The sequence below is a fragment of the Vigna radiata genome, chromosome 8 (assembly GCF_000741045.1).
Source record: "Vigna radiata var. radiata cultivar VC1973A chromosome 8, Vradiata_ver6, whole genome shotgun sequence".
In the NCBI taxonomy this organism is placed as follows: domain Eukaryota; kingdom Viridiplantae; phylum Streptophyta; class Magnoliopsida; order Fabales; family Fabaceae; genus Vigna; species Vigna radiata.
In genome coordinates, this window is record NC_028358.1 from 25,343,894 (window position 1) to 25,357,513 (window position 13,620).

Genomic DNA, 13,620 nt, shown 5'->3' on the forward strand with positions numbered 1-13,620 from the left:
GTTTTAATCATGAAAAAGTGATTGTGTGGAATGTTTATGTTGAAATGATTTCATGTAACATTTTTTCCAAAAGAAAAAAACGGTTGTATGCATGTATGCTATGCTAATTATGATGAACTTGATGAACTTGAACTATGATTAATAATTGATATAATAACATAAACAAACATTACTTTATATATATATATATATATATATATATATAGTTTATATTTAACTAAAGAAAGCTGTGAAACGGCAGGATCAGAAGAACACTAAGAAAAGTCCAGCTAAGTTAAACTGAAACGTTGAAGGATTCAAAAGAATTGGGGAACCTAAACCATGGTAAGGTAAGGTATGATTCCATTATTTTTATTTCTTCGTTAAGACACCTAAAACTGCACCAACAAAATCAACTAACATTTTTTCTTCTTCAAGGAAAGAAAACAAACCAGAATTCAAGCCAAACTAACAGAATCAAACAACTTGCTACCAAACTCTGAAATTAAATAATGGAGAATCAGTACGAGAGAAAGTTCAACTAATATATCACAGCTAACTTTATTTTATTCATTGATATTAGTAAAATCCATCCCTCACGTAAGAAAAAAACACAGAAGGGGATAGAACCACAGTTACAGTTATAGTCATAAAGATTTTAATCCTCACTTGGACAAATTAAAGAGAAAAAAAAAAGCCGAAAAAAAAAACAAAATTTTATGGGTTATCATCCTCATCAAAAACCCCAGCCAAACCTGTCACGATCTTAACGCCAGAAAGCGAACCTTTGGGCTTCAGCTCCGGAGGCTTCCATTCGATCACGGCGGCGTTTTCTTCGCCGGAAGTTTCTATTTCTGCCGTGACTGATTTTTCTTTCAAAAGCTGTTGTTCTTCCTTCTTCTCGTCTTTGAAGGAAGTGGTTCGCGTGTAAGGGGAGAGCCACTTGGCTTTCACATATTCAACTCTTCTCCACGGCGGCACATGCATTCCCTTCTTTTTCAGACTCTGCTTCGCTGCCTCCGACACGATGGTCACGATACTCTGCAACCGATCGCATGTGCCAACGAATATGTAAGGAAGGTTCTGCAGAACAGTCTTGTAGGACTTGGTGGATCGAGCAATCTCGAATTCTGACCTAAAGTCAATATCAATTACAACTCTATCTTTCCCCATCGTCACATCTATGTATTCATATTCTCCTGCACCAAATCAAATACATCAATCAAATTAAATCCAAAAGATAACTAAATATTAAGCTGATCTTAATTTCCGCACAATTAAATTCCAGAATTAGAAACCGAAAGTACCGGCGGGATAAGAGGGAGATTTCTCCCAGCGAGATTTGCAAATCGCCACATCGTATCCAAGGGTTAACAATCCGTCAGTGACAATTTTTCTGCAGAAGGTGTCCTTGCGCTTGCAGATCTTATTCTTCTCAACTATTTTTGCAGTGTCCGCCAGCAAATCCCTCTCGTGCGCGCTCGCGCACGCTACCAAACCCTGTCCGAAACAGAAAAAATGGCGTTTCATTATTCTCGAATGCTTTCATTTTCTAACACAAGCCGCTCGAACAACAGTTTACCTTGAGAGTTTCGCACGCCTCGCTGGAAGAGTAATTCGAGTCCCCGTAACCGCCCAGCGAGTTTGATTCTTCGTCAGAGCTATCGTCGTAGTTGCTATTGAAGCAGTTACAGCGGTTGCGGTGTGACACGGAGTGCTTCTCGTGACTCTCCTCTATGAAATTCTGCACCATTTTCGCCAAACAAGCCGAACTCGGCTCGAAATCACTGGAGCCGTTGTGCGGTTCTTCGCCACCGGAGATCTTTTCCGGCGCTGAATTTCTCAGAACGCCGGAGAATTGACGCTCAAGGAGTCGCTTCAGGCGAGACTTCACAACCGGCTTGGCCAGCTCAAGCCGAGGCCCTTCGGAAGGGACCTGAGAATCGATTGGTTGAATTTTCATCGGAAAAGGCATCACGAATCTCACGCTCTCTCACTTGTTCGTCTTCTCCATTTCCGATTCCTGAGCTTAATTTTCAGTCGGAGTCAGAACTCAGAACTGTGTAAAGAGTAATGAACCCTCTGCAGCTCTGCGAAACCAGCTTTATCGATTCTCCGCCTTCGGTTTTAAAATTTGGAGACGAAGAAAGTCAGAAAAAGTAAAAATAAAAATAAATGTTCTGGTAAAACTGTAGACGCTGAAATCAGAACAAGTCTCTTCGATTTTCTCCCCCTTTCCCCCTCCTATTATTATTATTATTATTATATAGCGATAATAATCTGCCTCGGGCTTACGAGACGAGGCATGGAATAACTTGAAAACTATGCTAAGTAAAGTCGCTTTTGCTTTGGGTTTGCAATTGTATCTGTACTGCTACAGATACGGTCAGAGTTTCCATACAAGCAGCGCTGTGAAAATGTCAATTGAATACCAAGATCAGCAGCGACAGCCGGAGCCTCCGCATTTGTACGGCGGTTGAAGTTTGCGACTAATGTGTCGCCGGTGAGGAGGTTAGGTTTGGGGAAAGTATGTGTGTGGTTGCGTGAAGTTATAGGTTTCGTGCAGGAGACGGCGAGAGGAGAGGATAAAGAAAGGAGGAGAAAGCAGAAGAGTATTTAAAGGGAAGTTAGAGAAAACTGCGATGAGGTGGGAGGGAAACGCCACGTGGAATCCTACGTGGCAAAATACGATAACTGTTATGGCGGAGTGCGGTGGTTCGACGAGGGCATGGCCATGGCTTTTTCATTTATGATATTACTTAATACTCTTCTCCTTTACATTGAATGATCTTGAACAGTGTTTGGTACGTGCAACATAAATATGTTTAGCCTCAGTTTTTCTGTAAATATAAAAAAGAAAAAATGAGTAAACTCGAAAGTTTAGAGGGCTATTTTGGAAGAGTGCGGTTACATTTTTTTAGGAGGCAAGAAAGTGGTCCTTGTTTGAACACGACGTTGACATGTCCTTCTAAATGACGCCACGAATCACATTCTAGTTTTGAGCCATTGGATTGTTTGTTGCCAAAGGAAAATTACGCAAGTCGTCATTATATATGTTAAGCACGCATAATTAATTAGCGAAAAAGCTTAATTAAATTATTTTCTTTCGTGTCTTTTTTTTTATAACAGAAAGGAAAGGGGAAATTTCCAGACAATGATTATCGTAAAATAGAAAGTAAGGATTAATTAATGAAAAATAAAAGTTATTTTTTTATGATGAGGTTATCGGATAGAGGAGAAGGTAATAAATGGTGGTCCATGAAAGAAGAAAAAGGAAAGATGATGATGGTCCATGCGATGGTGTGGACCTCATACTGATGGTGATCATGTCGGGAAGGAACCCAACTGCTACCTGCTAACATGGTTATGGTGTGGCCCATGAATATACTTCCCTATGCCCTAGTTTATCTGATGCTTGATGGGACATCCTCCCATGCCCATCTCTTGCGTCATCCATACATTCCATCTATATTGCTATATTTTACTTACCATTTTTTTTTTATTTTTAAAAAATAATGAATTAACCCATATTAAGAAAATGTAGTCAATGTGAAACCATTTCTAAGGACTTGTGATTTTGTTTATTAATTTTAGCGTGATTTAATTTTATTTTACTTATGATCTCATGTAATTAAGACATGAAATTTAGGTTTTGATAGAAAAGATTAATTATTAATGATTTGTTTGAATATAAAATGAGAGAGAATAGTATATAGAAGAAGCTAACAAGAAAGTCTCCTTCCTCCGCTTTTTTATTCCGTATGGAATGAATTCAAAATCTAGCTTTAGGAGAAAGCAATCAACAATATGGAGTTTGTTTGGTGTTAGATTATTATTTTCTTCTTAAAATTTTTATTTTCTTATTCTAGATCGTATATGTATGATTTGTTTGCGGAAAAAGTTAAAATTAATGTAATGTTGACTTTATATTGTAAGATTTTGAAATAAAAGATATTTCTTATATGCGATGTTTAAATATTTTATTATTAAGATGAAATATTTATAAATATAAAAATTGATTTTGAGTTTCATTTCCAAATTAAAAAAAAAAAAAAACACTTTAACATTATCTTTTTCCTCTGAATTTTGTCTAAATTTTTTCAAGACATGTTCATTTTTTTTTTAATATCAAAGCCTATTACAAGAATCTTGAAATAAATTACAATAATTCTATAAAATTAAAATCTTAATAAGAATAAGTTGATATTTACTTATTTTCTTGAGTTAGTCTTTAAGAGCTTTTCATGCATATGAAATTTTGTTCACACTTGACTAATCTGATATGAAGATGAATCTCTATTTATTTAGAATTGTTAAAGAATCATTAAATCATTGATAAGAGTTTTATGTATACATGTATGATAGTTTTTAAGACTCTCTTAAAGTTAAGAAGTTTAATCCCAATAAGAGAAACTAGTTTAATTTATCATAATACTAATAAATGACCTAATTGTCAAAGTCAAATGGTCATTTAAGTTGAACTTTATGAAGATAATATGTGTGTGATTTAATTTGATAATGATTTAGCTTGAGTGTGATTTGAGTATCTTTGAAACTATAGTTTTTTGTCAATTTGGTTGAGTTTGATATTATTTGAACTAAATATGAGTTTGGATATAAGAAATGAAGAGAAAAGGTCAAATTGAGACAATTTGAACAATTGATTTGTCTTTAGAATTTTTTTAAATAATGCATATTTATTAGACGAGTCATCCTTTTGAAGAGAAAAAAATTCAAAAATTTAAAAATTCAAAATCTAAAGAATTAAAAGAGTGTTAATCGATGGCCAAGCCTTCAAATTGGAGTTCAAGTGTTTTTGGTTTGCTGAGCAAACTAATATATCGTTGAACAAAATTCGTTATATGAAAAACTCGAGAGTTTATACAACACCGATCTTTAGGCGAGTAAATTCTTATTCAACGAAAATGTTTTTTTATAAAATTTACCAATAGTCATTCAATGGTAGAATAGATTTTTACTACGGAGAATCGAAATTCACTTGTTTTACCAACACCTTTTATTGAGCAATTGAAATTTTGGCTCAACAAATTTTAATATATGCTTATTTTGGTGGATGATTCAAGTGTTGATATAGTGAGAAAGTATTTTATGAACTTTTAAAAAATAAGTTTTTAAATTCTAGAATTGATTTTTATTTCTCTATTTTGTTATATTTGAGTAATATATTATGTTGAATAGTATAATAATCCAATTGAAAAATTAATTGTGATTTATTAACATTTAAATTAAGATAAAGTATACATGATTGATGATATATGATGAATTTTGATTAAGATGAAATGTCATATGGAATGTATAATGATTTAATTTCACATGTGATATGTGGTATGATATAAATATAATCATTTTCAAAGAGGAAAGAGTATGTTAAGAGATTACAAGTTGTTTACTCAATAAAGATTTTAAAAAAAGATTATTTTGACTTTACTAATATTTAGTTCACCAAGAAGAAGATAATATGTGAGAAAAGTTTATTAAAATTCCTATGTCCTACTTTGTGGTGTGAAAAGCAAATATGTAAATAAGAGGAAATTTATCATATCATATAATAAGAATTTAGTTTCTATAAAAGTGAAAATAATATAATAGGTACATAATATCTGAATCTAATTCAACAAAGAACTAGTGTTTGTGTATCAATACTTGATGACATGAGAAGTAGCTAATTGAATTAAAATGTTTAAACATTTGATTATAAATGATTACAATTTGTGTAATTAATTTTACTGGGTAATTGATATCCATTAAATGAATGGATAATATTTCAGATGGAAAAAATTCAATAATGATAGACTGAAGTAACCTTTTCTTGAAAAAATCCTGTAACTTCAGCCAAATTTTATATGTTGAATGGGTTAACTTTAATATTTTTTTTTTAAAATAAATAAAAGAAACTAGTTAAAAAATTGAATAAAGTTAACTAAGAATATCGTGACTTTTAAAAATAAAAGAGTCACTAAATCTATTTTAACTGAACGGTGATATAGAGAAATTAGTATCATTGTAATAATAATTTCTTATATAATATAGCTAAAAGAAGACGTTAGATAATGTTTGGTACTTTTGGGTGTTTTCACTTTATCTCCTTCGACACTAAGAAAATTCAAGTTAAGGGATTAGCTTGATTAAGTTTTTAATGAAATTATGGATTTAGAGCAAATTACAAGTTTACACTGTAATTGACTGTGAATAAAATTTTGATCTCAGTACACATAAGGGTTTATGGTTGAAATCCACCGAGCCCGTTCATTGCCTATATTAATAAATTCAAAATAGCATTTAATAAAGAACAAACTGCCACCTATAAAAAGATAACAAGGATCAACCGTGAATTCAGAGTTAGAATGAAATGAAAAAAGAAAAACAAATCAAGCAGAGAAGAAAGAAATAAAAACCTTGGAGAGGCATATCTCACATTAGAGTAATACTTTTCTTCAATCATAACTCTTAATGGATGTTTGTTCTTCCCCTTCCATTTGATCAGCTACGTACACCTTCATCTTTCATCATTTCCTCTGCATGTCTATTTCATACAAATATCAGGAACAGTTTTGTAGCATCCGGATGACGGAGCAGAATAATGAAATTGTTTACAAGGATGTCCAAACAGAATAATGAGAAAGTATTGTGAGAAACATCTACCGCTTCCTCAGTAACTTTCTATATATGTCTCATCATGCCTCAATAGCTGCTCTATCACCAATTATAATATTTGCTAATTCTTGAATTGCATAAGAGGTGCTCTGCTGCATTTTATTAAATAGTATTTCAATGTGAACTAAAAGTCCTAAAACCAAGAGCCGATTCCTCAATAGCTTAACGGTAATAACACAAGGAGGTATTCCTTAATCAATCATCATTTCAAAATACTTACATTCCTTCTCTAGCTTTCCCTTACAAATTCCATGAATCAAGATAGCATACGTAGAGACAGATGAATGAAAATATTTGCCAACCATGTCCCAAACTTCAGTTACCTAATCATTTTTCATGTCAGCCCTCTTCTGCACATGCGCTCAACCACCTTTTTCATGTCTTGTGTTGTGCTCAAGGTTGACGACCATACCATCAATGATGTCGTTTCTTGATTAGTGGGAATTCTCCAACTAGTGTATCCGAAATGGTCAGAAGCAACTGTTGTAGAAACTGACAATAAAAAAATAAAGATCACAAAGAATGGATTTCACGAGACATGTAAATCACTGTTCTTAAAAACTTATCCGCGATGTATTGCGCAAACCCTCAGGATACAATAAGAATTTCTCAAAATTTATGAGGATCTCATAACTAACAAAAATCTCTAAAAAAAGAATAAAATAAACTCGGAACATTTTTAGGAAAATAAGAAAAGAGTAAGAATGAAACTAGGAGAAGAGAGGAGAGAAGATTGATTTCTGATTATGTATTTTGGAGTGAAGGAAGTGCTCTATTTATAGAATTCATGGATCAGGCCCATGACCTAAAAAAGAGGTTTTCACTTGTAGATATTTTAGATCATGGGACTGATCTATGAACTCTATAAATAGATCACTTCCTTCACTCCAAAACATCATCAAAAATCACTTTTCTCTCATTCTCTGTTCTCTTAGTTTCATTCTTACTTATTTTCCTAAAAATATTCTGAGTTTATTTTATTCTCTTTTTAAAGATCCTTGCTAGTTCTGACATCCTTAGAAATTCTGAGAAATACCTGTTGTATCCTGGGGACTTGCACAATAAATCACGAATAAGTTCTTAAGGACAGTGGTCTACACGCCTCGGGAAATCCATTGCTCGTGATCTTTATTCTTTTATTATGAGCTTCTACAACAACAACTTCATAGGTTCAGCGGTAAATTCTATTCTAGGAGAAATAAATATACTATGCGTGTTAATTTTCTATTGGTGTGTTGCTGAACTTTGTTGCCAAGCCGTGATGGGTGGCTGGGTTGATCAAAAGCAGAAAGCATAACTTCCTACAGTTGTAACCTTCTAAAACATATTATAATAGGCTATTGTTATTTTCAGTTTTCTAGAGTTTAGGAGGAAAAGTGGCGGGGGAGTTTAGGTCCTCTCGAAAGACCAGTCTATTTGAAACATCTAGGTATACTTCTTTGCAAAATCAGTGACGGAAGATCCTCTCCTAGTTGCCACCAATCGGAGAAATTGCTAGCGCGATAGTCCATCGCCATGGTCACTCTCTGCAATGCGGATAAGGAAGCCAATTGTGTCGCTGGCAATCACTGATCCAATCGACATTGAGCCTAACACTCCAATTATACATTCAAATGTAAACACATTAGGCAAAAGTTTGTACCTTTTCATTCCATAAAAAACTTAGAAAGCTAATTGCCCATCATTTGCTTTGCAATGAGCGAATGTGTTAGGATCTAGGACCGAACGGTTAAGTGTGGGTTGTGCAAGACCGAACGGTTTGTGGGGGGGGAGTGTTCAGGACTAAACGATCATGGGGTAGAGGTGTCTGTTATGATAGGAGAAGGGTCAGAGCTATTATAAAAGGAGCTCCTGTAACGCTATAGAGGATCATCGAATATACTTTGTGTAAAGCCAGGCATTTAGCTTGTAGAGAGGTTATGCTCTCAGGGAGGTTATGCTCCCAACCCCATTCATTGTACAGTGCCTATTTGTTCTGAAATAAGAGAATTCTTTCTTTCATCTCTATTTTCTGTTGTTTGTGAGTGTTCCTAGTTAGGTTCCAAACCCAGGAACCTAACAAATTGGTTTGACCTCTCGTTTTGTTGCCGAATTATCAAGAAACTACAAGATCATCAGGAGCGCTACCAAGTATCCTTAGGAGACGAGTGCTAGAGAATCAAGAAGGGATAAAAACGTTACCAAGAGATTGTCGTTTCGAAGTGGGGGCGCCGGATTCCAGAACCTGTCGTTTCGAGAAGCTGCCAGAATCAAGAAGTAGTCATGAGACCGTCGTATCGAGACGCTTTTGGAATCGATGGGGTTGAAGGAAATTGCGGTTGATAGAATGAAGACACAGACAGGGGCGCTTCGACTGGATTATACAACAATATGGCAAGATTATGCAGCAATACGCCGAGATTTGCAAGAAATCATAAGGATGTTGGGAGGTCAAGGCCACAACCAGGCAAGCCAACAGTGCGACAGGCGAGAGGAAGAGGACGAAGAGAGAGGGGGTGAACGCCATGCAGTGCAACCCAGCAGGAAGGAAAGGGTAGAACTACCCACTTTCGAAGGGTTTGATCCGTTTGGGTGGGTCTCGAAGGCAGAGAAGTTCTTCGAGTTGCAAGGTGTGGCAAAGGAGGAAAGGGTGCACCTAGCGGAATTCAATATGGAGGGGAGTGCTGGCTACTGGTTCAAAGCCTGGAAGGAGAAAGCCAAGAATCGGTCTTGGGAAGGCGTGAAGGAGGCAGTGGTGGTGTGATTTGGAGAACGTAACAGGGGCACCATCTTGGAAAGGGTGGCGACCAATAAGCAGGGAAGAATATGTCCCAACATCGACAGGGAAATAATTGCCAGAACCGAATGGAAGAGGAATACATGATGTGGAAATGAGAGGACTGGCCCAGCCGAACGTGAAAGGAAGGACGCAACCGAACGGGCCAGGACTACAGGCTGCGAACCCGAGAGGTCTTCAGGAACCGAACAGTCGGGGAATGCCAGAACTGAACGGGAGAGGACGTCTAGAAGCGAGCGTGAGAGGTCTACTGCCGAACCCGAACGGAAGAGGACGGAAGGAACCGAACGCTCCAGGAAGGATGGATCAGTGGGAGAGAAGCGTGACGAAAGAAGGAATGAAGGACTCAGAGGGAATAATGGATGGAAGAATCAATGCCCAGGAGGTAGAGAATGGGAGCAGGGTAGAAGACGAGTCATTTAGGGGACGAACGCGTGGTACGATTGTTGAGCGATTCGAGACAGCATTAGAAAGGAAGCAGACAGAGTTGTTTACTCTCTCGGCTAGAGGCCCTATTCAGCCAAAAGTGATGAAGCTGCACGGGTCGATAGGGGACCGATCGATATCGACTATTACAGGTCAAAACCGAACGGTATTGGGGTGACAGGAAGGAAAAAGGAAGAATGGAAGATAGTGGAGGAGGAGTTGCCACCACCTAAGCCTCTTGACTTAAATGGAAGGGCATAGCCAGGGGTCCCCGTTTCCAACATTGAGGACAAAGTTGTTCAGTAGCGGGGTGTAATGTTAGGATCTAGGACCGAACGGTCATGGGGGTAGAGGTGTCTGTTATGATAGGAGAGCGGGTCAGAGCTGTTGTAAAGGGAGCTCCTATAACGCTGCAGAGGATCATCGAATATACTGTGTAAAGCCAGACATTTAGCTTGTGTAGAGAGGTTATGCTTTCATGGAGGTTATGCTTTGAGGGAGGGTATGCTCCCAACCCTATTCATTGTACAATGCCTATTCGTTTTGAAATAAGATAATTCTTTCTTTCATCTCTATTTTCTGCTGTTTGTGAGTGTTCCTAGTTAGGTTCCAAACCCAGAAACCTAACAAATTGCTAACAGAATGAATATCAAATAATAAAAGCATCAGGCTCAACTCTTTTCAACAACATATCGTGTAAAACTCTTTTAGCTTCACCCACACGAACACCTTTGCAAAGAGTATCTAACAAATTATAATATGCTAGCAAATCCACCGGACATCCTTGTTCATTCATTGCTACAGACATCTTGCGGGGTTTATCAGAATCATCAATCTTACCCCACCCACTTGTCAAAAAGCTGTTAGTTTCAGCAGATAACGGGAAACAATTCTTAACTTCGACAAACAATTGTTCAGCTTGCTTGAGATGCTTCCTTTTGCATAAAGAGTAAGAGCTTATCCAAATCATGAACAGTTGGCAAAACTCCAAACTCATACATTCTATTGAAAGACCGAATAGCACCACCTGCCTTGAAAATGAGCCAGAAAATCTCACCGTTGATGCCATATGAACTAGAGTCTCTCACTTCTATGAGAAAATCCCATAGTATGACAAACTGTTTGCAGCTTCCCAAGATTTCCACCAAAATGTGGAACCTCTGATCTGAATACCTAGAATTGATTTAGCCCAAAGAAAGAATCTTTGGGCTTAGAAGCTAAGTTTCTTGCACCTCTTCAAGACCTATTCCACCAATTTAGTGGGTATTTGGGGGGAAAGTGCATTGAGTTTAAATTATAATAGTGAGGGTACCAGTGGTGACTTAGTAGACGGGATATCTCATTTACTAGTTTTGGCAATAATGAAGTCGAGACTTGTGGGGTTGGGAAAGAGCGAAAGTGGTGGTAGTTGAGCTTGTCTTGGAGAAGGGTGCAAAAGAAAGAGGGTACGGTTTCGTATTTGGAAAAGGGTGATTGAAAAGACATTTTCGCCAATGTGATATCAATCCAGCCCCGGGCAGGATTCAACTTCGTTGAAACACCTTCATGAATGTACATGTTATATGTGCTAGTGGTCATAGCTCGCACAACTTGCATTCTTCCCTGTTCAGACAACATCGCAAGAAAACACCAATTCATGTGCAAAACAAGAGGAAAGAGTGATGTTTTCTTACAAGCATAGATACATCAAACTGAAGAAAAATAACATAAAACAAACTCTGATAAAATTCAAAACGATTTCAGCTTACAAATAAGCAATCTAGTACCTCTACCCGGGGCATAATCAGCTTACTGAAGGCGTAATGATTAATAATGCGCACTGCCTTTCTATGGCCTTTTCTGAATGTTCCTTTGTCAGAGCAAAGAGATCACCCAATTCAATTTAATATAACTGTTTTTTGTAGTTCTTCAAAACAAATTTACAGATATTATTCCTCTACACAACACAATTTTAAAGTCTTGAAAAAAAACTATTGAAATTTGTCCTCCAAAAATACAATGTAGGTCCATTTTGGCAATTCCATACGTGGAAAACGGAAGTTATAATAAATGATGAATCAAAACAACTAAATAAGTAATAAGAAATGGAATAAAATTTCTTCCAACTTGAAAGAATACGCGAGGAACATAAAAAAAAGAAGACATTAGGAAAATTTACCTATAAGTTGCCCAAAGATTTTTAACTGAAAATTCTTTCGATTATATACCGTATAAACTAAATAAATAGATCCACTTGGTAAGGGGTTTACAGAAGTATCTAAAAAGTCGACAAACAATCCTCTAAATGGATAAAGCTATCAATTTATTAAGGACCTAAAACTTATTTAAGCCTAAATTATCATATTGTCTATTTAATCATAATGATGCTATAGTTATCCAAGCAAGTGATTATTTAGATTTCATTTTCATTAAAGACGGATATTCCTTTGCATCTAAATTCTTGTTGAATAAGTAGAAGTAAATTAGTTTAGAATAAGACCAAAACTCGTTTAAACAAGAGATGGAAGTAACAAGGATTAAATATACTAAAAATAATTAATCATAATGAACTATAATTTGAATTTTCACATCTTTAAACAACAACTTATGTAAACAGTACATATGAAAAGCTAAGAAGAAAAACACTTAAAAGCGAGGAATATACTCCACTAAATACAATTAAAGTGAACATTTCCCCAAAAATTATTTTGTATTCCTCTAAAAAGAAAGTGTCAAACATATATTTATAGAAGCTCTACAAAGTAATGATATTTACCAGATATGAACTTAAACCATTGTATTAGTGTTTAATATAATAAAAAACCATTAGATATAATAATTTTTAATTAAACATCTGTGATTGAAAGCCTCAACTTGTGAATAGATCCTACCTTTTAATTTGATTAAAACATTCATGTTCGAATAAATGGATTAATTTCCAAACCCGTTTCCAATTCGAAAAAAATCCGTCAATAAACGAACCAGTTATTGGATCAAATAATAATAGGAAAAATATTTATTAAATATATATATATATATATATATATATATATATATATATATATATATATATATATATATATATGATACTAGAAGAAATATTTTTTTTCCCTAACATGTTTGAAGCTAAAATTAATAAAACTAAAATTTGTACAGATATAAAAACATTATAGTTCAATCCTTCTAAGTTGAAAATTAAGGCCTTCAAGTAACCATAGATTGGTCTCAATTTTTCGGCTAACAGAGTCTCAAAAGAGTCCACAATCAAAGCTGACATAGATCAGTCACCAAACAATCAGAATCAAATCAAAATTTCAATACCAACTTATCATAATACCAAATCAAAATCAAATGAGTAACCAAAGCAGTTCAATGAATAACCCCAAAAAAGAAAAAAAAAAGAAATTCAACGATTTGATGGGAGAAAAGGAAACGGAGGGCCAACCTCCACTTGTCACGGTGGTGGCGGAAGCCTGAACTAGTCGCGGTGGCGGCATGGCGCAAGAGGAAGGACGAGGTGCCGAGAACAGAAGATGGATGGTGGAAAATAAAGAGAAAAAAAAAAAAAAGAAGGGAGAAGAAAAGCGCGAATAATCGCAAGTTTCTTTTAGGGTTAGGTTTAGGTAAGTTTTACCCGAAGTCGTGGTTAAATCCGCGAACCCACGGATTAAACCCGTTAACCCGTGGGATTAATTTCACTACGGTCTTAAACGTGTTTTAAAAATTAGATCCTGTGGATATGACAAATGGGCTTAATTTTACCTTCATGATTTTAAAACATAACA

The 13,620-nt window shown here is 35.7% G+C and overlaps 1 protein-coding gene and 1 long non-coding RNA gene across 5 annotated transcripts; both read right to left on the minus strand.

The window, feature by feature from the left end:
• Positions 1-515: 515 nt before the first annotated feature.
• LOC106769938 lies at positions 516-2,754 on the minus strand. The gene is made up of 3 exons (XM_014655750.2): positions 1,562-2,754; positions 1,287-1,479; positions 516-1,178 (listed from the first exon to the last, which is right to left on the minus strand). The coding sequence occupies exons 1-3, from the start codon at positions 1,952-1,954 to the stop codon at positions 697-699; spliced, it is 1,068 nt and encodes a 355-aa protein (XP_014511236.1). The 5' UTR covers positions 1,955-2,754; the 3' UTR covers positions 516-696.
• Positions 2,755-6,043: 3,289 nt separating this feature from the next.
• On the minus strand, positions 6,044-13,529 carry LOC106772238. Of its 4 annotated transcripts, none has more exons than XR_002669039.1 (4): positions 13,281-13,529; positions 11,623-11,705; positions 6,396-6,523; positions 6,168-6,301 (listed from the first exon to the last, which is right to left on the minus strand). It is a non-coding gene; the product is annotated as an uncharacterized LOC106772238 (long non-coding RNA). The 4 variants fall into 4 exon arrangements; XR_002669040.1 differs by having other exon boundaries at positions 11,623-11,762; XR_001376564.2 differs by lacking the exon at positions 11,623-11,705 and having other exon boundaries at positions 6,044-6,301; positions 6,416-6,523.
• Between the last annotated feature and the right edge of the window lie 91 nt (positions 13,530-13,620).

Excerpts from the sequence above, each read along its gene's own strand:
- LOC106769938 (XM_014655750.2), bottom strand. The coding sequence starts at position 1,954 with ATGCCTTTTCCGATGAAAATTCAACCAATCGATTCTCAGGTCCCTTCC. Across the intron at positions 1,480-1,561 it reads AGGCGTGCGAAACTCTCAAG|GGTTTGGTAGCGTGCGCGAG; the intron begins GTAAACTGTTGT and ends TGTTTCGGACAG. Across the intron at positions 1,179-1,286 it reads ATCTCCCTCTTATCCCGCCG|GAGAATATGAATACATAGAT; the intron begins GTACTTTCGGTT and ends GATTTGGTGCAG.